The sequence below is a fragment of the Catharus ustulatus genome, chromosome Z (genome assembly GCF_009819885.2).
Source record: "Catharus ustulatus isolate bCatUst1 chromosome Z, bCatUst1.pri.v2, whole genome shotgun sequence".
Classification (NCBI taxonomy): domain Eukaryota; kingdom Metazoa; phylum Chordata; class Aves; order Passeriformes; family Turdidae; genus Catharus; species Catharus ustulatus.
The window spans coordinates 186,454-210,713 of NC_046262.2; the positions used below are offsets into that span (position 1 = coordinate 186,454).

General features: G+C 45.0%; 1 protein-coding gene across 1 annotated transcript; it reads left to right on the forward strand.

The window, feature by feature from the left end:
• Positions 1-6,840: 6,840 nt before the first annotated feature.
• ALPK2 (alpha kinase 2) lies at positions 6,841-24,190 on the forward strand. Its single transcript, XM_033085869.1, is given in 11 exon segments — positions 6,841-8,282; positions 11,282-14,120; positions 16,023-16,170; positions 16,780-16,907; positions 17,005-17,040; positions 17,967-18,241; positions 18,361-18,449; positions 18,699-18,916; positions 19,747-19,795; positions 23,341-23,464; positions 23,466-24,190. Coding segments are annotated over 11 exon segments (5,325 nt in total). The 5' UTR covers positions 6,841-6,914; the 3' UTR covers positions 23,517-24,190.
• Positions 24,191-24,260: the final 70 nt, after the last annotated feature.

Here is a 24,260-nt window from a genome sequence, read left to right on the forward strand (position 1 = left end):
TGCCCGCCGGGGCGGTGCTGCCGCCCGGAAGGAAGCGCCGAGCGGGACGGGGCGGCCGGGAGGGAGCGCACCCTGAGGGGAGAGCCCTGAGCGGAGAGCGGGCACCGAGCCCTGAGGGGAGAGCCCTGAGGGGAGCCCTGAGGGGAGCGCCCTGAGGGGAGAGCGGGCACCGCGGGCACCGCGCCCTGAGGGGAGCGCACCGGCCCTGAGGACACCGTGAGGGGACAGACACCCGGGGGCTGTGATTGTACCTGTGTTGAAATGGGAGTGATGTGTCTATTCGACTGCGAGGGCTAGATCTCCTCCAGCCGGTGCTGAGCAGGCCGAACGTGGCTTTAGAACCGGGGCTGGGGCGTAAACCAAAGGCCCCAGGACCCTTGAGGGCCGGCGTCTCGCTTTGAGGAGAAACAGCTTTACCCAACCAGCACCAACCATGGACTCTCCTTGGCACAACTTTCCCCAACCTGCTCCGACTCTCCAAGGGTGCAGTGTAAGGCACCCTGAGTCCTTCAGGGACAGCAGCGCAGGGGCTGCTCGGGAGGAGCCTCCCAGAGAGGTGTTCCGCTGAGCGATGTCATCGCTGCAAAGGGACAGGTGATCTGAGGCGAATTCTCATCTCTCTGCTATTGCAACTTGCTCAAAGTGGACTGAAAGTGCCTAAGAAATCAATTTTATTAACATTTTTAATCAGTGATCAAGCATTCGCGTTGCTCAGAGAGGTGGTAGGTGCCCCACCACTAGAACTTGGTCTGCTGGAAGGTGCCCTGCCCATGTTGGTGTTGGACCCTTAAAGGTCCCTTCCTACCCAAACTACTCTGATTTGAATGTGGCTGCCTCTGCTGGGGTTATTTTGACTGTTAGGGTCTTATATAAAACATAGATATCCTTATTGCTATTTTTGAGTTGCTATATTTATTGCCGAACACCCGTTTCCTATCTGTCTAGATAACACTGGGAGCAAGAAGTATTTAGCGCAGTGGTATCTTGTAACCAGTTTTAGCTGCACGTCCTGCAAAATGCTTAGGGAAAAACTTGGCACAAAAGTTGCATTTCAGCCTCTTCCACGTCCCTTGAGCTCAGGGCAGTTTGTGCAATTCATTTCAGCTTGTCCTGTGTGAGACTTGTCTCCTTGGGTACCAAGAGTGGAAATACTTTCTTACTTCAGGATTCACTTACTTGCCTTTGAGGGACGAGAATCATTAGTGAATTTCTGTGTAGAGATTATGAAAAGTCTACTGTCCACCTTTGGTTTGCTCAGCCTGCTTGTTAGGCACTGTGGATTTTCTCATGCTCAGCAGAACTTTTGTGTGCTTTACTTCCAGCAAGTAAGAAATTCTCAATGTGCCCAGGGGAGCAGTTAGGCAGGTGCCTCAAAAAAACCCCAGTGCTTTGTCATGAAAAGCTAAGGCCAACACTTCCTCTGTCTCAAGGCCATTAAGAAATTCCTGTGGACTTCTATGGCAGTAGGATGTGCCCTCTCCTCACTGCCAACTCCCTGTCTGGCAGAGGTGTTCCCAGGAAGGGCCATCTGCTGCGTGTAATGAAATCGTCTCTCTTAAAAGTCAAACTGTTCAGTGATCAGACTCCCTATCCTGAGGTCACACTCCAAAACACCACCGAAGCTGCGGCCGGCTTGCAGCTCCCAACAACACGCACAAATTCAGCCTCCTTTGTCTCCAGCAGCGAGGCCCAGCCCAGGACCAGCCTATCCCAGATCGTCCGCAAAGAGCTGGAGGGTGAGTGAAGGGTCGGGCTGTTTGCGCTTTGAAAATTATTAGTTTGTTTTTTTCTCCTGTGTGAAATAGAATGCGTATCATACAAGACGAAGGAAAGAGAACGAGTGGTTATTTTCAATGCACTGCATGGAGATTTACGCTGCTATTGAGCAGGAAATGGGATTTGTTATTTTCTTTGCTAAAGAAGAGCAATTTTTGTTTATCCTGATAGATTTGGGGTTTTCTAAGCATGTTGCATTTAGAATCCTGCTCACTATTTCTGAAACTACACTGTGGTACTATTTCCACTAAGTTTTGGTGAGACAAAACAGCAAAAATTGTGCGAAAGCAAACTTCCTTCTCTGAAGAGTGTGTAAGTGATACCAGGTATCCCGAAAAACACATTTATTTATTCTAAATATTTATTGCATGGTCTCATACTCATTAGGTTAAAAGTTCCTCCATTCTTGAGAAAATTATCTGGTCACTTGGTAGCAATAGATGATTCCCAGGCTTCATGAATTGCTCAGTCTGACCGGGTCAGATGCTTGACAGATGTTAAAAATAGATTTAGACATATCAGCGTTAAGAGTTGTGCTGTGATTGCTTATTTTAATTACTCTATATTAAGGTGTTTGTTTGACATGTGCAGAGCCAGTGATTTATTATTCCATTTAGCTGATGAATTATGGCTAAGGTGTTTTTATACTGTGGTGCTGTTTACAGTGGGTATTGCACGAATCAAAATGTTGTCAAAAAGCCTTGGATATTGGCAGTTAAAGAACTGCAATATATCACAGAATTTTTGGCAAGGGAATATTTTCCAGACATTTGCTTTTTGAAGCACCACACTTCACTGATGTTTTTCTTACCTAAACCTTGTTAATCCAATATATAGTGTGATGACTGGTTTAGATAATGAAACTGTAAATAAACTGATAAATAAACTGTAATTTTCTGTTTCTCGGTTTCTCACACTGTGCACTCTTTGGCAAGTGTGCTGCTCAAGGTGTTCTGTTTGGTTGTGGTATCTGAAAGGACTTGGAGAAGAAGAATGGGGTTATTGTTTGAGGCAGAACTGAACCAGGCCAAACTCCAGTGAGGTGAAGAAACAAGTAGAAAATGCATCATTGTAAATCTGTGCACACGTGGGTTCTCATTACTACCCCATCAAATGTTTCACTCTTTAGCAGGCTCACTGCTGTATAGATCCGTACTACAGCCCTGTGGTGAGCAGAGTTTACAAAGTCGCAGTGAATTCTGCAATTCTGTTTTCTGGTTACAATTCTGTTACGAAGCAGTCAGCAGGGTGGGAAGTGGGCTTGGATACAACTGTAACTGTTGACTTTTTAGAGGAGCTAAACAAAACATATGCAAAGCTCTGTGGGAAAGCTAAGATGTATTTGAGAAATATTCCAGGGAGAATGGCAAGAGAATTAACATTAACTTTGGAGCACAGCAGCATTTAAACAGGACACTCAGATTTCAGAGGTTTTGTGTTATACATATGGTGCTGTAGTCCGTCACTCCTGGGATCCTGTGCTTAGTGGAGATTCCTTTCTGCTTTGTTTTTATTGCTTCTGTTCTGCTTTTGCTACTTTCTGTTCCTTTAATCAATATTTCTTAGATCCTGCTGTTCATACCAGGAAGCTTTCTGGTTGGATCTATGCAATATGTGACCATTTCTGTTCATCATCACAACGAGCTCTGTGGTTATTGGTGGCTTGGGTTGGAGATATTTCACGTTCATCTTAAATAAAGTCTAATTATATTGCCCAGCTTTCTTTGTGGTTTAGCTACCTGCCAGTAAAACCTCTCTTAAAGGGATGTATGGGAATGTATGTAGTATGCTCAGGCAGGTGGAGAAGGAGCTTTTGCGCAGTTCAGTTCCTGCAGCCGTGGCCTGTGCTCTGAGGCACACAATGTTTTTGGAGCTCTCTCGTGTTTCAGGTGTCCCAGAGCTGCTGTCAGCTCGCCATAAAGAGCCCAAAGTGTTGGTTGATGGAAGGCTATGTCCCAGTGTGAATCACTGTGACATTATCTGTAATTCCCCAGGTGTTGTGCTGAGATATCCCCCGTGCGAGCATCACACTCAGCCTCTCCTTCCCACTCCTGCGGGGGCGTGGGGCGGCTCCTTGGCAGCCCCTGCTCTGTGTGGGGTGCGCAGCTCGGCTCCGCCGAGGGCTGGGCATCGCCCGGGGCTCCCGGTGCCGCGGGAAGGCGTGGGACGGCCCGAGCCGCAGCGCCGGGGCCGCACCGATAACGGGAGCGGGTCCGGGGGGGCGGAGGGCTCCGGGAGGGTCAGGGACCCGGGAGGGCTGCTCAGAGATAGGAGGGAATCCTGCTGAAAAGGAGGAGGGCCTGCACACAAAACAGAGATTACTCCCTGAATAGATCACAACTAAGAGAAAAATGCTTCCGAGAGGTCATAAAGGGAATTTTCCCACTGACTCTCGAGGACATGAACCTCACAGAAAGGCACAAATTCACTTCTGGATTGCTAAAATGCATAAGCTGGCTGCATAAATAATTTCTGTGAATATAAAATTTCTTACAAAGGAAGATTTTCGTTTTGGCTATAATTTTGTAAAGTAGGAAAAAAAGGGATACAAGAGAGGAAATTTAATGGCCACTTTTAAAGTTTAATCAAGCTTATATGTTTCTGTCAGTTAATTTTTTTTCTGATATTAGGAATAATCACACAGGTCCTTCTGAAAGAAGTGGCTTTGTCACCAAAACTACCTACAAAATAGAAAATAATTTAAATTTTTTCCTTCCATGTAAAAGTGTAGTTCAAAACTGTTTTGGTCTCAATTGAAATAAATGATCAAATATTGAACATATTTAATAACATATAAAAATAAGGTTCAAATTGGGAAAGATGTCATTCCAAGGAAAATAATTTTGAACAGTCAAATTTTATATTGAGAATTGGAATTTCAGAAATATTTTCACTATGAATAGTGAATAGGTTTTTCACAACCGGTGTGGAATTATGACAAAATATGACTTTTAAATGAAAAATCTCTTCTGAAAATTGACTTGAATTTGTTTTATTGTCTATTTGCCTTACAGAAACCTTGGGTGATTGTTTTAGCCATTTTGATGTTTCCTCCAGACAATTTTTGTTAAATATTGTTTAATATTGATTGTTTTTCACAAACACTGGTAATTTCCTGCCATCCAAGGGTTTTGGTGAAACAGCTCCATCTGCCTCTTGCTTCCTTGTTAATCTGACTATTGCAGGTTTGCATCATTTCAATATTTCTCCTCAATCACACCCAGCACAGATGTCAGGTCACTGTTTTCATGCTGCTGCCACCTTTGTTCTCCCTTAATCTCAGCTCCCAGGCACTGAGCTCAGGCAGCAGCACACCCTGCTGAGCATCAATGTGTGCTTCATCTGCCTCAAGGGTGCCATAAACATTCCCCATGGATCTGACCAGTATGAAATGGAAAAATCTGTGTTCAGAAGATAAGAGAGCCAAAGCAGGCATGTTTCCTACCATGACCTGGTCAAGTCTGGGTGTGTGAATTCCTCCTGTGTGGCTTCAGTGTCTCCTGTTGTGAGTGAGCCAGGACCTGATTCCTGATTCAGCAAGTAACATCAATGGTTTGCAGAGTGAGAGTTGGGACAAGCAGCCACAACATTCTGGCATGTTTAAATGTTCTCATGTCTTCTGCCAACAAGTGTTCAACTCCCAGTTTGTCAGGAACTAGTTCATTTTCAGGTTACTAGTCAACAGCTGATGGTAAATTATGGTCTCTCCCATTCCTCTTCCCTCTGTGAATTTCATTGTGCATCTTCTGTCACAAGTTTTCCAGACGAGCTGAGATATTATCATACTAAAAGTTCTCTTTCCAGTTTCTATCTGAATTCAGTAATTGAATTTTTAAAAAATCTTAATACCTTCAATTTTCTTCCCAGATTTTAAAAAACAGTATCTCTTTTTCTTGGGTGGAAGCCCATCATTTATTGCAGTTTTCCTCCTGGAACGTTATTTTGCTTTAATTTCTGTGGTTACATCTGACAGTGCATGGAAGTCCAATATAATTATCACATGGAGCAATCTCAGAGCTCCTGCTGTTCCAGCACCAGGCTCCATCCTGTGGCACCTGCTGGGCACCAGCAGGGCCCTGCCTGTGGCCCTGGAGGCAATGCTGGACAGTGCTGGGCAGGGCAGGGCCCAGGGGGCTGTGGGACTGGAGCAGGGCAGGGACCTGAGCTGGAAACATCATTACAGCAGAAGGAAAGGAAAAGGAGGATGAACACAGGTGTCTTTAAATGGCTCCGTCAAATTACATGGCAAGAAAGCTTTTCCTGCTGCTCCTCACCAATTCTTTAATAAATGTAGTCATTCTCAGAGCTGTTAGTCTGGCACCCTCCAGGAGGTCAAATTTACTTGAAACTGCCACAGAACTTTTCCAGTGTGACCAATGTCACACCTTTTCCAAGGTGACTGATGAACCAGCGTGCCCCTAGGAATGTACAAAAACATCTCAGTTGTCTAAAATCCTAAGGTTTGGCAATGCTAAGGAAACAAGGGCTTTGTTACAGGAACAGAGAGATGATTTCACAGTTCTTTGGGTTCAGCTGGTGGAAGCCTTTTGGTGCATTTCACTTGGATTTTATGTGAATTCAGCATTGCCACCACCTTGCTACTGCACACCCTCTCACCCACTGGAGGGGAAAACTCAGTATGAGCAGGAAATTGAAGCCAACCTGCCTCATTTCTTTCAGCACAGGAATGACAAATATCAAGCCAGAGCACAAGAGAATTGCTTTAAACAAAATTGCCCTGTAAAATCTGACCACCTTTTAGAAAAGACCTAAAGCCATTTCAAAAGTAGTTTTAAACTTTGTGTTTCTTTTACTTGCAGGCGCACAGAGTAAGATCTGCACTTCATTGACAGCTAGAATGACTTTTCTTGGCCCAGAACCAGATACAAAGAACAAAACTTGCCCAGAATTTGTTGTTCTCCTAAATGAACTTGTGGCAGACTTCAGGGCAGAATGAGCAAAATGGGAAACATTTTGCACAGTGCAAGAGTTCCCCCTGTGAGGGCGAGTCTGTTTTGATTTCACCAGGTTCTGACTCTTCAAAAATCATTCATTTACTGCTTGAGAAGCTCAGAGAAGCAGGAGTTTTGTCTTCACTTGAGAAATCCCTCAGACACTTGCCTAACACAGAAGAGAACATGGACGTTAAAAATGCAGTTAAATCCCAGGCAACTTTTTCCTGCCTAAGGGATTTGTCAGAGGATGGTGATGACCTGCTTCACTTTAACGGTGTGGTTGGTGTCACTGCAGGAGGAGCAGAGGAACACTGCAGCAGAGAGGTGCCTTCCTGCCCCACAGATGTGACCACTCGTCACACGGGCAACTGCTGCCTTAGCACACAAGGCTCTGGATCTCTTCAGTCTCTGGCAGATGTCCAGGCTTGTAAAACAACTGGGCTGGGCAGATCTCTAACCATGAATTCCCTGCTCAGTGAGCAGGCAGACACTTCTGTGGGTAATCACACCAATTTTGGAAAAGGTGACTCTGAAAATTCTGCCGCTGTTTTGGAGATTTATGCAGAGAAAGTAACAAGTGCGAGTGATGACTTTTCTGATGATGACCTGGAGTACTTTGAATGTTCAGATGTGCTTACAGTACATGAAGATGAAATCTGGAAAAAGAAATTACAATTTTTATTAGAAAGTGATGAAGATGATCTAAAACTGGGTAAGGATTGTGATGGGTGTGCTTACTTCCTCGGTGAAATGCCTTGTGTGTTCCAAGTGTCAGATAACACTACGCCTGTGGATACCCCCATTGGCTTCTGTGAGCATCAGTCAAAAATCAAAGGAGCAGACGTAAGGAGAGACCCCTCTATGTACAGCCAGTCAGCTCTGCAGACAGAGATGACTCTCACAGTTGGACACCACCGAGATAAAAGTACCATTTTGAAAGACAAAGAGAAGAATGAAGCGCCTGTTGCTTCTGCAGCCACTGGAAATGAACAGCCCAGAAGTGAAGAAGAGACTAATGGAAGTGGCCATCTGGCTGCAGGCTCCTCAACGGATGATCCAAAGCCCACGGACACTGTCCCTGCCCAGGTAGACTCCTCTGCCAATGGCACAGGTGCTGCTTGCACAGATGAGGCTTCGGGGACAATGACAGAAGCCAGCCCCGACGGGGACGTGCTGGGGGAAAGCTCACTGCTGCTGGAGGAGGGGAGAAGGAATGTGCCAGAGGGAAATGCACAGCACGCTGTCTGTACCTTAACAGAAAGTCTGAGGAGAAACCTTTTCAAGCTGTTAAACCCTCTAGAACTTTGCAGATATGTAAGTACTATAGGACAGTCTTTCCAGGCTGCAGCAGTGGGTAGGGAGTCCAGGGCTCCGTCTCCCAGTCTGGAAGGTTTCCGTTCAACACAGATTCCTGAGGAGACAGAGAGCTGGCAAATGCAGGCTGGTCTGTGTCCCACAGAAGAGGCAGACACAGACAGCCACTGGGAAAGGAAAAGGACTCAGGGCCTGTCTGAGCAAAACCAGGCTCCAGATGAGAACATCTCGTTTGGGGTAAGTAACATGTTTATCATTTAACACAAAGAGCTGCTCCGCTGATCTCAGTTCAGTTTATTCCTGCTTGTCAGAAGAATGTAAAATCAAAATTACTTTGAAAGATACTATTCATGTACTTCTGAATGACAGCTACGGCTGGGAGGGAAATCTGGGTTTAGAAAAGGCCCAAGTAAAGCCTGAGCTGTTCTAATTATAGAGTGAGCCTGATAATGGTGAGAGGCACTAATGGGCCTCTGGACAGCTGGATAGGGAAATCTGATATGGAGGCTATTGCACAGGTCTTAGCAAAGAAATGCTTCTTTCAACCCAGAAAGTTTCTCAAATACCTGTTGTGAGCAGAGAATGCTTTGATTTACTTTCTTTTTCATCTATATTCAACAAACAAAGTTGTCCTCCATTTGTGGTGCCAGAAACCTAAACCAAATCAATAGGGGTTTGCTCTGGTTTTATAACAATGAAGGGAATTCAATGCAGAGAGTTCATGTCACAGAGGTGAAAAAGCTCTGTGATTTTTAAAAATAAAACAATTAAAGAGTTGGATATTCCAGTTTAAATGTACAAACTAATTAAAAGATCAAACCCTCCTGGTACTCTCCATGTACTTCCTTGTTTTATGGTGTTGGTAGAAAATCAGCTGGAGAAATCACTGCAGTTGTAGAGACTGGTATGATGCTCCACCAGTTTTCCTAGTGGAAAAATTGAATCATCATTTTTATTTCATACAGTAAAGACTCAAGATACATAAATACTAATAAATAATGAATAATCGTATTGTCACCATTTTTTTCTGATTTGAAGGTGTATAGCTAATTGCACAGAAAAAAAACTCGTTTGTCACAACAAAAGTTTTTTCCAGTTACACATGCTTCTCTTCATCTGATTATTTGGGCAAAAACATCTCCCAGTTCTGGGTGTAGTATCACCATAGAGTGACTTCAATCTCACCACTGGGCAGGATGTCTTCAGCAATCAAAAATCACCGAATTCTTCTTCCTGAAAAATGCTCACAGGTTTCTCTGGTTTTATGGTACACAAAATTCCAGTCCCATTTCAGGAGCACATGATGTCCTTATGATGGGGAATACCCCTCATTGGAATTAACCTCCTCAGAACTTCCTGACAGGATATATGGTTTGCCAGAGGCCTCGTTTGCTTTTTTCCCAAGTACAGTGCAATAATTTAAATCCCAGAAGCCTCTTAGCCAAGACCAGCTGTCAGGTGCCTGGCATAAAATTCAGAGCAGCCAATTAGACTCTTGATGTGCAGTCAGTATGTCTGCACTTCCATGGCCAAAACTTTACATTGGACAAAAAATGAGTGCCGGTGTACACAAAAGGGTGAGGGCTGGGCATGGACCAAACCCCTGTTTTTAAACGTGTGTATGACAGTGAAATTCAGGTGGAGGTTCAAAATTATGTGGTCTTAAAAATGAGCCAAGCAAAAGCATCCTGCCTGAATATTGCTCCTTTTTTGGGGCCCCAGAAAAATGTGGACAGCTTCTCACAGCACACATATAGTAAGCCAGAAACTCCTCAGAATTCTGCCTGTGGAATCTATTGCTGCACACAGGTTTCTGTAAAAGTGCCCTGGAGTTCCTGCTGGAGCCCAGTGAGCCAGCTCTGCCGGAGCAAGGGGAGGGGCTGGCAGCAAACCCCACCGCTGACTCTGGAAGGGTGTTGTACTTTCCCTATCCATGTGGGAATCAGGTCTGCTGAGGGGTGCACAGCAGCCACGGGATCACAGCACTAATGACCCAAGGATTTACACTTCCCCGTGGTGCCAAGTGTTCCAACTGGAACAACCTTTGCAGTGTGTCTTGTGCAGCACCTGCTGTGCTGGGTGACTTCTCCTTCCGTTAGATAGTTAAGGTGGGAGGCTCCTCACTGCATCACCTCATGGTCTAGCCCCAGGTGAAACTCTTTATTTACCTGGTGCTTCAAAGCAGCTTCATTAATAATAGGTCCAAGACACCAACGGTGCCAGCTATGTTACAGAGTGTACAGAGAGCCAGGAGGCTTTGCTGGGTGCCACTGGGAATCTGTTCTCTGTTACCAGCACCCTGTCAGTGGTCAATGTTCAGCATCCTGTCCCTGTCAGTGGTCAGTGGTCAGCACCCTGTCCCTGTCAGTGGTCAGTGTTCAGCACCCTGTCCCTGTCAGTGGTCAGTGGTCAGCACCCTGTCCCTGTCAGTGGTCAGTGGTCAGCACCCTGTCCCTGTCAGTGGTCAGTGGTCAGCACCCTGTCCCTGTCAGTGGTCAGTGTTCAGCACCCTGTCCCTGTCAGTGTTCAGCACCTTGGCACGAGGTGCTCTGTCACTCCTGGGTTACAGAGCCATTATTCTGGTTTTGTTCATGTCAGAGCAGCCTGTTCACGTAAAATCTGAGAGATCCTTGGTTGGATCTTCCCGAGACAAATTTATGTCACCTTTAGATCTTTTTAAATTTTGTTATCCGAAAAGTGGAGAAGCAGAACTGACTCAGAAGTTCCAGGTAATTGAGCATCTGACTGGGATGAGAGCTTGGCATTGCCAGGGAGCAGTCTGAGCCTGAGCCATGCCAGAGGGGCCGTAGCTCTGTGTCAGAGCAAGCAGGGGAGTCCTGCTTGGACTGGAGCTACAGCTCAGTTGAGACCCAAAGGCAATGATGTATTTTTTGTCTGGGATAGTTTGTTACACTCTGTGCAAACGAAGGGATAAGAATGTAACACGGGGACTTTACTTGCAGAGGAGAATTACGTTACGAATTTATTTCTGTTTGTAAAACAGTGAGAAACTGGGAGATAAAATTGATCAGCTTCATTACAATTCCAAGGAGCAACACTGTCAGACTCAGACTCAGGAGATTGATTTTAATCCATTATTTTGATAGTTACAAGTCAGAAACTCTACTGTTGACAAACATTTTAAAAAAAAGTTTGAAAAAATTGCAAGCCTTTAGGCCTGTGTCAAGCTGTAGTTCTAATTTTACATTACATTTCTCTGTTTTCCTTCTTTGAAGAGTCAAAGTGCTAATCTTAAAAGTGTTACCCAGAATTGTGAGGACCTCTGTATGAAGCCCAGCACAGAAAAGGAAGGTATCTTCATGGCTTGTGAGAGTGCAGGAGCCAGCCAGCTCTCTGCTGAAAACATGCTGCAAGTAAAGAATGCAGATTTACAGACCTCTTCTCTTCACTGTGCTCCTTTTGAAAAGAGAGAAGGCTGTCACCAACAGCTCTTCTCTGGACAAGAAATTATTAGTAATGGCAAAAAGTCAGAGAATGACATTTCCCCTTCTCCTCTATGGGATACAGACTCTGCTCCTGATAAACAGGAGTGCTTGTGTGCTGTTCTCTCTTCTGCAAAGCTGTGTGATGAGCCAGGGGAGGGAGAGCAAAGGTCTGGGCTTGACATACATGACAGCAGTAACCCAGATATTCTCTGCAGCCGATCAGCCGACGAGGCTGTGTCTGAAGCTAATCCCAAATCAGTCCTGGAATCCGGAGAGCCTGAGTGCAAAGGAGATGCTGATATATCTGCAGTGCATGACAAGCTGTGGAAACTTCTTCATGAAGATGACTCAGACTATCAAATCCCATTTGAAAACAGAGTCATCCCAAGTTTAGGTACGACCCTGACAGATATCAAAGTCCCAGAACTGAACTTTGTGTGGGAGACCTGCTCCGATCATCCTTTGCCAATGGATTTGACAGAAGAGCAGGAACCACTCAGAGAACCAGCTCACAATCCCAGAACTGAGAAAGCTGACTGCAAGGTTTCTGATGTCCTCCTGCAGAGAGCTGCAGCACATGAGAGTGCATCCACAGGAAACATTTGTCTTGCCCAAGTGGTAGGAACAGATGGTGTCTGTCTAGATTCTGGCACTGGGAATGAGAGGGAAATGCCATCCATTTGTGTTTCAGCAAACAGTGTCCTCTTAAGTACCCAGGAGTGCTTGGAGCCAAATCCAATGGCCATGGACAGGAATGGATCCACTCTGACTTGGGAAGGGAAGCTTGCTGTTAATAATGCTGCCCAAATAGGTGAAGCAGATTCTCTTCAAAGGTTCCAAAATGCCCAGAGTGATAATTTAGCATGTCCCAAAGCAAACCCAGCTGACATATCAGGTATGTCACATGGGACAGTTGGACAGTTACTTCATACTGAATACAACATAGCCGTGATAAATGAGTCTGTACCTGGAGAAGGCTGTCATTTTAAGGACTGTTATCCAGTGAGAGAAGGACTGGCTTATTTCCCTGAAGAGGAAGACATTATCCCCAGTGAAAATACCAGTCAGTTTACACATGCAGAGCAATCTTCTGTTAACACCACACACAAAAGTAATGAAGTGAATTTAGGAGAAAAAGGAAATAATTCAGGCTTGAGTGCACCAAATGACACTAATTCTGACAGCTACCATTTTTCAAAAAATAATGGCTGTCAGGATTTTCAAATTGTTTCTAATGCACAGAAATACAGTTATGTAATGCAATTGCCTACTTTAATTCAGAGTCACGAAACCATAACACATAAGAATCTACCCCAAAATACAGACCAACTGACAGAAATAGCAAAACAGGAAGGTGCAGTCCCTCCCCCTTCTGGGGGGCCATTTTTAAGAGATTTTTATCTAGAAGTGCCCAGCTGTGAACCATACAAACCAGGAGGAGAGCAGAGAGCGATTTGCATACCTGAGGAACACAGGGCTGAAACTTCCTGTGACTCAGGAGTTAGTCAGGCTTCAGAGAGTCAGACTTCCCCTTGTAATACAGCAGAACAACATTCATTTTTTGTTGACAGCACCTTCAAGTCTGATGAAGAGTTAAAAATAGATTCTGCAGAAAATCCCACCTATGCTGCTGGAAGTGTGACATCAGCCAGCGCCCTGCTGCCCAGGGAGGCTCAAGGTGAGCACCACAGCACAGCAGATGGGGAAGATGGAGCTGCTGGGGATCAGCTGCATTCCCAACAACTGCTTGGAAACAAAACCCTGCCCTTCCTCATACCTGTAAGCCACTCAGAGGGCCTTTCCAGTGAATCTGCAGTGGCATGTCCTGGCACAAGAAGTGAGGGAAAAACTGGATCCATACAACCTGGAGTCAAAGTAAACAAGAATTTAACTACGCTGGAAAAGCCCTGCAAGTCGTGGCAGGATCTGTTACAGAGGGTTCCTGGAGAAACCAAAGGGAAAGCAACCTTGTTTGAAAATGAACATGAGATTCCAAGAGCTGTTGAATATAACTCAGATGAAGCTGAAACAAAGGCTCCTTTGCACACTTTGACTGGCCCCCAGGCTCTGAACCAGATTATGAATATTAGCACAGACCAGTCTTGTCCTGACTTGATCCCTTCCAGCAAGACAACTGAGGCTGAGAGTTCAGTTAAGCCCACTAAGTATGATGAAAAGGAGGAAGTCAGGACAACAGAGAGTGTAGTAAGTGGTTTAGTTAATTTGCCATCAGTTGGTTCAGGGAACAACCAGTGTTCTCAAGAGCAGCCATCCCACAGAAGAACTCCATCATTCTCTTTGCCGTGGACCACACTTGATCCATTCCCAGTCAACACAGAAAGTAAAAAAAGCCAGGAAGGGTCAAAATCCTGCCAGACACCACTGGCTGCTGCAGAGCCTGAGCCCATCAAATGTAAAGAGGACACAACAAAGAGCGGGCCTGTAGCTGCTGGAGCTAAGAAGAAATTACCAGCGGCAACTGTGTCCAAAAAACCCAGGCTGGAGGAGAGGGGAAGTGTCAGCAAGGATCCCAGCTGCGTTAAAAAGTCTGGGAAGAGCGAGGGAGGCGTGACTCACAAAGAGGACAGAAAAGAGCAAAGGAAACCCATTTTGAAAAAGGATAGCAAAGGTAAGAGAAAACTGATTTTCTTTTCTGTCCTTTTCCATCATTCTGGCTACAGTACAAAATTCAGATTATTGAAAGGCTCTGCAAGCCTCTTTCAGACTGACGCAGTCAGCTAAAGGTGTCCTGCCCTCATGGAGCTGTATTTCCAGATTTGTGCACTTAGTAATGAGTGCTGTGCCCATGCCACAGGGATGAGCCCTTTTCCCAGCTGGCAAGTATATTCAATTCGTGAACTTTGTAACCTGTTTGAAATAGTCACTGCCTCATTGGCCTCTCGGAGTAACTTTTCAGGGATGAACAGTATCACGGTACCGCACTGCTACACACCACTCAGCAGCTGCCAGCCCAGTGCTTGCTCTGTTCCACAGGGCTGTGTTTCCAGTTGTGCTCCTGCACTGCAGCTCCCGACTGCAACTGTCCCCTCTTGGGTACCAAAGCATTTATTGCTAGCAAAGTGTTACTGTTTTAGCAGAAGGGTACCACTGATAAACAATGTTTTGAGGTCCTATGTGCTGACTTCTGACTGGATGAAATGAGAAATATTAAACTGATATAGGAAACATATAATTGAAAGGAGATCAGGGTTGCTGTGAGAGTCTCTAGAAGGCTGCTAACACTGTAGCAGGATTGTGACAGCTGGGCCAATGAGGGATTTGTTGTTTCTATGGGTAGTTTGCAAGGACCAAGGTCTTCTTTTTACCTTTTGACATGACATTCCATGTTCACATCATAAAATTATTTAATAGGTCAGAGCAAGACTGAACAGTGTCTAAAGGTAAGCTACACATTTGTGGAGCTTTTCACATACTAATTACTGTGCGGTCTCATGAGACTTCTACTTTTCTAATCACATTTTAAAAACCCCAGACTTTTCTCTGTTCAAAGATGTGTCCTTTGCCAGGGAACCAAATGTGTGGGAGGGGAGACACATTCCTTCAAAGCAGAGCAAGCAAACTGCAGTGACTGTGCAACGCCTGGCCTGTTTCCATTACTTGAAGCTACGCTTGAAATATGTTTTAAACATTCAGGTTACATCAGATAACACTGAATTTTCTTCACCTGTTTCTGCTCTGCCTCAGTCTTGAAGTATGTCTGTGCTCTAGAGCATTGTTGTGGCCCTTTCCCTGGCATTATGGGAAGGTTTGGTTGTTGTGGAATATGCTGAGTGTTCTTTTGCATTATCTCAGCTGCAGGAGAGAAGATTGTGGCCAGGGCAGGAACCTGGAGCCTTTAGTTCTCTTTCTAGAGCTGTCATGTCCTGTGTGTGTCGCTTTAGCCCTGATACAGCAAGGTTCACATCGCCCAGGATTCAGGGACTGCCAATCCAGTGGGGGGATCTGGACTGAGTGGGGCCTGGATCTGGGAATGGGGAAAACCACAGGAGTGTGCCTGACCCTTGGAGCTGGTGTAACTGGAGTCTCACTGCAGGAATGGGATCCCCGAGGGACACGTGCCGTGCTACCTCACTCAGAGTGCAACAGCCCAGACTTCACACAGCAGGAAACAAAACATCCTGCATTTTACATCTCTTCCCTCGAGCAGGGGTGTGTCACTTGAGGTGGGGCTATGTTGTGACCCCCAAACCTTTCTCTAAGTATATGTTGATTCCCTTTCTTTCCAAGCTCCCTCCAGCACCCCGCTCACACCATGCCCATGTGCAAAGACACTGGAGCATTCTGTGAGGCAGCGAAATGTCCTAGCAGAGATCCAGGCTGGCAGGACCTTCTGGGACTTTCTCCCAGGTTGTGATTAGCTAAAAAATTCTGCTAGGTATTACTATTGAGACACAAGAAGTCATAATTACTTACCAGAGATTTCAGCATTCATGGTCTTTACATGAAATGTTAAAATGCTGGAACAATATATTTGCCTTTAAATCCTGAACTGTTGCTCTTCTGTTTCAAGCCCCCAAGCTGCTGAAGAAGATCCAAGCAGAGTTATTCCCTGACTGCTCTGGAAGTATTAAGCTGTGCTGTCAGTTTGGTGACATTCATAGTGACTCCACCATTACATGGACTAAAGATTCCAAGATACTGACTCAGCTGCAGAGAAGGTGAGGGAAGGTTTCTGAAGGACTGGGAGTTTTGGGTGACTTTGCTGTTCAGAGGAGACAGATCTTCTCACAACTGATAGTGGTCACAGTTTGTTCACAGCCAGTGTCATCCAGATTTCAAAAAAGTACCAATAGAAATTTGAACCTCATTTAACCTAGAGAAGAGTGGAAAGAAAAGCTTTTCCATTTTGATGAAATGAGTTGTTTCTCTTATAGCAGTAATGACATTCGGATCTAAAAAGTTATTTAGAATGTTTCAAAAATACGAAGTTAATATTACTCAAAGGAAAGTAAAAAGAAAAGATTTCCATCAGAATGCACACTTCTGAGAAGATGAAAAATTTTGTAGGAAGGATTCTTCTTAGCTGTTCTTTTAAGTGAAGAGAAAAAATTGTATGAAGTAGTTAAACTTTGCATTCTGATACTCCTTGTTTTAACTTCTGATTTTGATTGCTGTATTACAATATCCATTGTAGTATTATACATATCATTATCTGCTAAATAATGGTGCTGTGTTGAAACAAATAAACAGTGCAGAGAGATCAAATTTATCAGTTTTTCCAGTGATAACAAGTGAAATATGTGATAGCACCAAATGCTCTGTTCCAGTGCCCAGGATGACTCTCCCGTGTCTCTGGCAATAGCTGGAGCCAGTTACCAAGACCAGGGAATGTATTATTGCTGCTTGAATAATGTGTATGGAAAGGTGACTGCTGAGTTTCATCTGACTGCTGCAGGTAAGCATTAGCTTACAGTTTTGATTAATAATAATGACAATGACAGTTTACATTCAGAGTTTTTTACTACAAAATTCATTTATTTATTTCCTCCTAGTATTGGAACGTCTCTCAAGTTTTCAGAGTTATGAAGGTAAATATAAAGTAAAGTAATATTGCATGGCATCACAGAGAGACACAGACACACACAGAGCACTGGCAGCTCTTTGGCACAAGCACATGGCTCCTGCAGGTCACCTGCTGTGTAACTGTACTCCAGGAGAAAGGCAGGCATGAAGCTTTGGAATGCTTTCCCTGTGTGTTAACTGGTGTTCAGTGACACCCGGCATGGGTCCTGTGCTGCAGCTAAAGATAGTGCCTTGCCATGGGATTGTCATTCCTGAACAGCCTGCAGAGATCCAGGCCTTCAGTTGGCATGGTGACTTTTCTTTCTTTCAATTGAAGAATTAAAATTAAACATTTATTTCCTAGTGCAAATGAAGACAGGACTTTTCATGTAGCAGCGCTGTATAACTTTTAATGAGAGAATTTTAGGTTGAATTAAGGAGTGTTCTAATTCTGGCCTTATCTGTGTGGTGTTTGCATGGTTTACAGAGGCCAAACCAGAGATAACTGCAAGGGGCAGCTGGAAGGACTTCCTTGTTGTGGAGTTCTGTTCTCCTGTTTATCCTCTTTACTGATGGTCCTTGAAATGTTATGATTAGAGACACTTGGAGTGCAGTTAGAATTTTTTAGTTTCCCTCAGTGTTTAACTTTTCCCCCCCTTATGAGTTTTTTGGAATTTAGATTCCAATGATCATTTAAAGGGGTGAAATCCAGAATCTTCCTGTATTTAATCTATAACAGACTTGCTTGCTACACTCTGTCCTGTCTCCATGTGAGCCTGAGCTGCCACCTTTCTCCATGCTGGCTTTAGGTCGCACAGGCAAACAGCTGTCCAGTCCTCAGTAACACAAATTGTGCTTCCACTGAGTGTTTTTTCCTCCTCTCTGGAGAGATGCATGTGCTCTCCCATGCCCACCCCCTCCTGTGCCTGCAGAGATTCCCGTTATGTTCTAGGTGTGGAAGAAATCGAATTTATGCAGCTGATGTTCAGAGAAGATCCCCTCAGCTCCAGCTACTTTGGCGGGACGCTGCACGGGGCAATAATGACGGAGGGGCTGCACTTTGGCGAGGGCATGCACCGCAGAGCGTTCCGCAGCCGCGTGCTGCAGGGCCTGGCGCCCGCCTTCGCTGCCGGACACCCCTGCGTGCTCAAGGTGCACAGCGCTCTCACCTACGGCTCCAAGAGCCGGGACGAGCTGCTGCAGAGGAACTACAGCCTGGCACTGCAGGTGAGCTGCGCCTGGCCTTCGTAAGCCAGAGTGGTGGGCAAAAGCTGTCCTCATTTCAAACAGATGATCTCTTGGGTGTCTCGAGCAATATTCCCATAGGCGTGTCTGTTGTAACACAGGAATGCTATGTCCAAAACACTGCAAGAGAGTATGCAAAGTTATATGCAGCTGAAGCTGAACCCTTGGAAGGCTTTGGAGAAGTACCAGAGTGAGTATAAATACATATTTTATATACATATGTGCTTATATATACTGTCCTGTGCCATGGCAGCCCACTGATTGCTAGGACTAGAGAGGAAGGAGGAAACCTGGGACCAGTGTCACAGCTCTTCCAGCTTGGTGTAGAGTTGGTAGCTGTTCATTGACTCTCTGAGATCACTGTCCCCTTTTGTCCGTTTCTTACCCCCTTACCGAAAGAATTCCCCGCATTTTATTAGTTTCTATCCCTTGATTTCAGAATCATTCCGATTTTTCTTATTCATCGCCCTGCTAATAACATCCCCTATGCCACAGTGGAGGAGGAGCTGGTTGGGGAGTTTGTGAAATACTCTGTCAAGGATGGCAAGGAAGTGAATTTCCTGAGAAGAGACTCGGAGGCTGGCCAGAAGTGTTGCACCTTTCAGCACTGGGTGTATGAGAAGACCAATGGGAACTTGCTTGTCACTGACCTGCAAGGTGAGTTGTCTAGCTTACATTCTTGCAAGAGGACAGTTTGGAAAAGAAAACCAAATTTTACACTCTTAATGGAAGAGTTGTTCTTTCACATGTACCTTAGTGAATCAGGTCACTCAGTATGAGCCAAATCCAGCTTTTCCTCTCACCACCCCACCCAGAAATTAATGAAATGGTTGCTGAGTGAAAGACTTCAGGTGTTAACGACACCCTAGTCCTCCCCTTTTTCTCGTATTTAAATACTCATCAACTCAGCAGCAGAATGCTCCATATTTGGGTCCTGGCTAGTTTTGAAGAAATACATTCTTTCAAAAAGAAGAATAGTGAAAAAACACCCTCGTGTTTGCTAAGTGCTCCCTCAGCTCCCATGGGTGTGACTCTTCAGTCCTGCAGTACATTTGGGGCAGGGGAAGACAGCCCCTTCCTGGAGAAAAACAGAAAAAGCTGGAATCTTAGGAAACATCCTTTATTATTTTGCAAGCAAAGGCAGGAAAATTAGCAACAAGGCACCTAAATGAGATCCCTGAAGTAATTTGAAGGGAGGAGAAAGAACAAATTCCTAGCACAGGAAACAAGCTGTACTGTTGATCACCCTGACAGCTGTAAAATTAGAGGTATTTAAAAGAGTGGCATAAGCCTGACTTCTAGAAACTGCTGGTGACACAGAGAGCATCCTCTTAACTGGGGTGATTTAAAATGCTTTGAAAAAAATGTGACAAATAATTAAAATGAAAAAGGTGACTCAATAAATGACATTTAATGCCTCCTTATGTGAAGATTGTCCTAGAAATTCCAGTGTAAACTAAGCTCTGTGTTTCCTTGCTGCCTTGCAGGTGTAGGGATGAAGTTAACAGATGTTGGCATAGCAACCCTGGCCAAAGGGTGAGTGAACGGAATTTCTCAGCAGCATGGTTGTACTTTACTCATCTGTCTCTTCACAGTTAAATGTGGATAGGAGAGGGTGCACTGGAAATTTATTCTTGCTTTAACTTTACAAGAAAGCAGTCCTTACCTAAACCCTTTAACTTTTTGCTGTTCATCTTTATGGAAACCTGCCTGTAAAGGAACCACGTTTATTTGGTTCTGAAAGAATGGGGTCACCCTGTAGATTGAGCTTTGTTTTTCCTGCATGCCTCCCTTGAAACAAGCTTGTCCAAAGGGTATTTTACAAGTGACATGAAGGGCTCTGGTGACAGCAGGTAAGGCTCCTGGTGGTCCATCTGCTGGAGGAAGGTAGGGTTGAACACACAGGGCCAGCACTGGCTGCAGCCTGGGGTAAAAGGTAAGCTGGAATCTCTCCTGCAGCCAGCAAAAGTGCCAGAACTTTGGGATACATATTTGTGACACAAGCTTTTAGAAAGACTCTCCTCAGTGGGATGCTGTGTATTGGCCACTTCCCTGATAAACAAGGACAGTTGTGAAGGGGTTTGATGGTATTTCTCCCCTTTCTCTCTCAAAAACAGTAGTTCTGAGCCTTAACAAAAGATTATTCAGGGCATTTCTGTTTTCTTGTGGTGATGCAAAGGCTTCAGCTCTTTTGGGGAGACCTAAGGATATGTGTAAAGATGTAGGCCTGTAATATTCTAACTTTAGTCCACTTCTCTGAAGTTAATTAAGGCTTCTAGTTATACCACAGTCCAGCAGAGCTGTGGATAGGAGTAGGCAGTGGCTGCTGGACAAGGAAAGGGGATGGGAGTAAGTGCTTTAACTTCATGTTCTCCTGTGAGAATCTGGCAGGAGAAAGAAGGTCTGGTCATGTGTACAGCTTTTATTCTAAATTGGACCTTGTCTGAATACCTGGGATACAAATAGAAACTTCACAATATCATCTAAATTAATAAAAATGTGACTTTAGGATATTGTGGGAGAATCCTGAACATTTGCAGGCTAGCATCCATTCAGTTAGACTGATACACTCTTGCAGCTGTGGATCCAAAGGACAAGCAGTTGAAATGAATGTACATCATCCTGTTACAAGCCAAAAAAGTACTCAGTGTTTTATTTAGGCAACACTGTTCTCAGGAATCAGAAAATTTATAAAAATGCATTAGTGAATGTTGTCCAGTTCACTGTGGGAAATTATTTCTATAAAAAGACACATTGTGCTGGAGACGAGGAAGTGGGCACACAATGGTAAGGATCACCTCAGGCATATAGAAAGGAAAATCATTTCCCTAAACGAACAACTTCCTGAAAATATTCAATATAATTTTGTTTGCTATTTGGCTAATTGTATTCCTGCGAGATGACAGATTTTTCCTGGTCCTGTATTTTGTTTTCATGCTTCTTTCCTTGAAAGAATATCTCTATATAAATGTCTGCAGTTGGATTTTTAGTTTTATGAACATGGGTGGGGAAAATCAACTAAGTGCCCAGGGCTCGTGTGTGTTGCTGGGTCTTGCTGCTTTGGGCTGAGCTGCTGAGAGCACATGGTCCTACTGAGCCAGAAATGCGGAGTGGGACTGGGGTGGCTTGAGCTGTGCCGGCAGAGGGGACACAGAACGTCTGTCTTTTGTACTCCAAAGCAGAGTCTGCAATGTGTGGGAGGAATTTTGATCTTTTGTCCTTGCTCTGTGTGTTTTGAAGTCTGCAATGTGTGGGAGGAATTTTGATCTTTTGTCCTTGCTCTGTGTGTTTTGCCAGAGAACTGTGAAGCAGAGGAGCCCAAAGCAGTGGTGTGGTCAGTGTGCTGCAGGAGCTGCAGTGGAGTTCTGTCAGGAGAGGGCGAAGTGGGGCTAGGAACAGGAATGCCTGGGAAGCATGTTTAATCTGCGCCTGAGCCTTAAAAACACTCTGTAGCTTCTCTGGCAAATGGAAACAAAAATACCATAGCACAGTGTGTGGCTCACACTCAGTGAGCAGAGTAGAGCTGTGCATGAGGGCCCGGGAATGATCCAGGAATGGTGCACACAAAGGAGGGATCAGGAGCGTGGTAACCCACGGTTATGGTCATTAACAGGAGTGCTGGTTGCCAAGTCTGGATCTGAAACTCTGCCTGGTTCCAGGGCACTGACAAGTTTAGCTTTACTCCACATGGTAACAAGAGGCACTGGGGAGTTTAAACTTGAGGGCAAATCCAACATTTCCCTTTCAGATTTGGTTTGGTTTAGTTTGGTGCTGGATAGAAGAGATTCCCTTGCTGAGGGCAGGTGTGTTTGCCTGTTCTTTGGGTGTGCTTGGTGCATCCACCAACACAACACACATGTTTGAGCTCTTGAGAGCAGCTCAGTGAAGTCTGAAGTCTCTGATCTCTCCAAGGGAGCAAGAGAGCTTGGTGAGGATCCTGCTGGACTCCAGGATATAGTCTTGGGGTAACAATGACACACCTCTTCAACCTGCTTTGGTTAAACAAACACACAGATTACGTGGAGAGGAGAGGAATATCGCTTCAAGGTTAACCTGCTCTTCAGAGCCAGCTGAGTGGGGTCTCCAGAGCAGGACCTGTCTGTCAGCAGGAGCCTGACCTTCTCAGAGCACCACTGTTGTCTTTAGCACTGTCCTCTGGATGCTGGGAACGAGCAGCCTCTGTTTATTTCAGTACCAAATGTTGTTTGGTTGGTTTTGTGTAGTCACAACTCCCAGTTCAGCTCTGAGGACACTGGATGTCCAGCAAACCAAGAGAACAGAGTAGAACAGACACTGATTAAAGTTAAAAAGGAAAGGAGCATGCTGGCCTTTCTTCTCCCTTCTCCATCCTGAGAACTTAAAAAAATTACTCCTTTGAAAAGGAGGCGCACCTGTTAAAATAAACTGAAGCAGCTTAAAAAGCAGGCCCTGGGAGGACAGTCAGCACCCAGAGGCACGGTGAGGAGAAGAGGGATATGTGTGCCCTGTGCCTCTCATGGTGGGAGGTGCAGTGGTGGCCTGGGAACTGAGGAGGCTGGATGAGACTGCCTTCCTCAGGAACATTCCTTCCATCCTTCCCTGAGGGGCTTGGCTCCTTCAGATCCTGTAGGCAGCCGGGGAGGGGAGCAGTGCAGTATGGAACTGATGTACATGTTTAGATGGAAACAGCTTCTAGTTCTGAAACACCTTGTGCAACAGCCTTGTCTCTTCATGGTGGACAACAGAACTGTTCATAGAGAGTGAGGTAGCGTGGATTTCATGTGTGTGTTACTGAGAAAGGGAGCCAGCAGACAATTTTATTCCCAACTTAAGGCCATGAAAGACAGCGCAGGACCCAGCCCACCGAGCTTTGCCTCTAATGCTTTTCCCTCTTCTGTCACCACTTGTTGCCTGGTTCCCCTCACCTCCCAATGAGCCAGGCTGAGTTTCTGTGGCAGGCAATGCTTCTCAAGCCAGCAGGGGTAGAAGAGACTTGCTTAATGTCTTCAAGTTGCTTATGAGTCAGCCGTCATACTCTGCCTCCCTGTGCTGAAAATGAATCTTGAATTCCCATTTGGGTTTTTTTTCCTTTGTTACTACAGATACAAGGGGTTTAAAGGCAACTGCTCCTTTTCCTTCATTGAGCAGTTCAGAGCCCTCCACCAGTGCAATGAGTACTGTGAGATGCTGGGGCTGAAATCTCTCCGAACCACTCATCAAAAACTGAGGAAAGCAACATCCACTAAAAGCAAAAATCTGCCAAACTCATCAACGGTAAAGAAAATGATGCCCAAGAAGGCAAGAGAACCTAGAGACTTCATTTCTTCAGAGCACTGAGTCTCTCTATCCCATCTTGTGAAACTACTCTTGAGGACATGGAGCAGTGACATGCACCAGTGACCTGAGGGGATAACTTTAGTCTTTTGATTTTTGACATTGTTCTGGAATCATCCTGATGCTGGCCAGCAACAAGGGAAGGAGCTGATCCTGTGCTCTTGGTGCCTGAGATTTAACACTGGGGCAAGGATTAAAAACAAACTAAGCCATCTCCTGGATTTTCTTACAGGCTTCTGTGGATTGGTATTGGAGAAGAAAATCTTCTCTGTGTCTACATCCACAGCCCTGTGGGTCAGCTGCTATGGAAACATCAATATATTTAGGATGCCAAGTACAGGTTTTGCACAGTATTGCATATGTATATACATGCTGGGTTTCTTAGAACTAGAAGTCAGGAAAGATGAAGTTTGGAACACACTGATGAAAATTAAAGTTACCACTTCCATTGCAAATCAGAGCATAACATGCTTTGAGCCTCAGTCTTGGGCTGTTCAGTGGGGTTTAGGCTCCTCAGTGCACTGCTGGTACCTGGCTTTTGTTAGGCCTTTGGAAGTTCCTACAGATGATACCTGTTCTTTACAATAGTATTCAGAAGAATTTCTGTGAGGACATTGTGACTGTTCCCAAAACAGGAGGTTTAGAACATAAGACAAGGGGCTTGAGTGTGGTGGGATGGGAGCGAAGC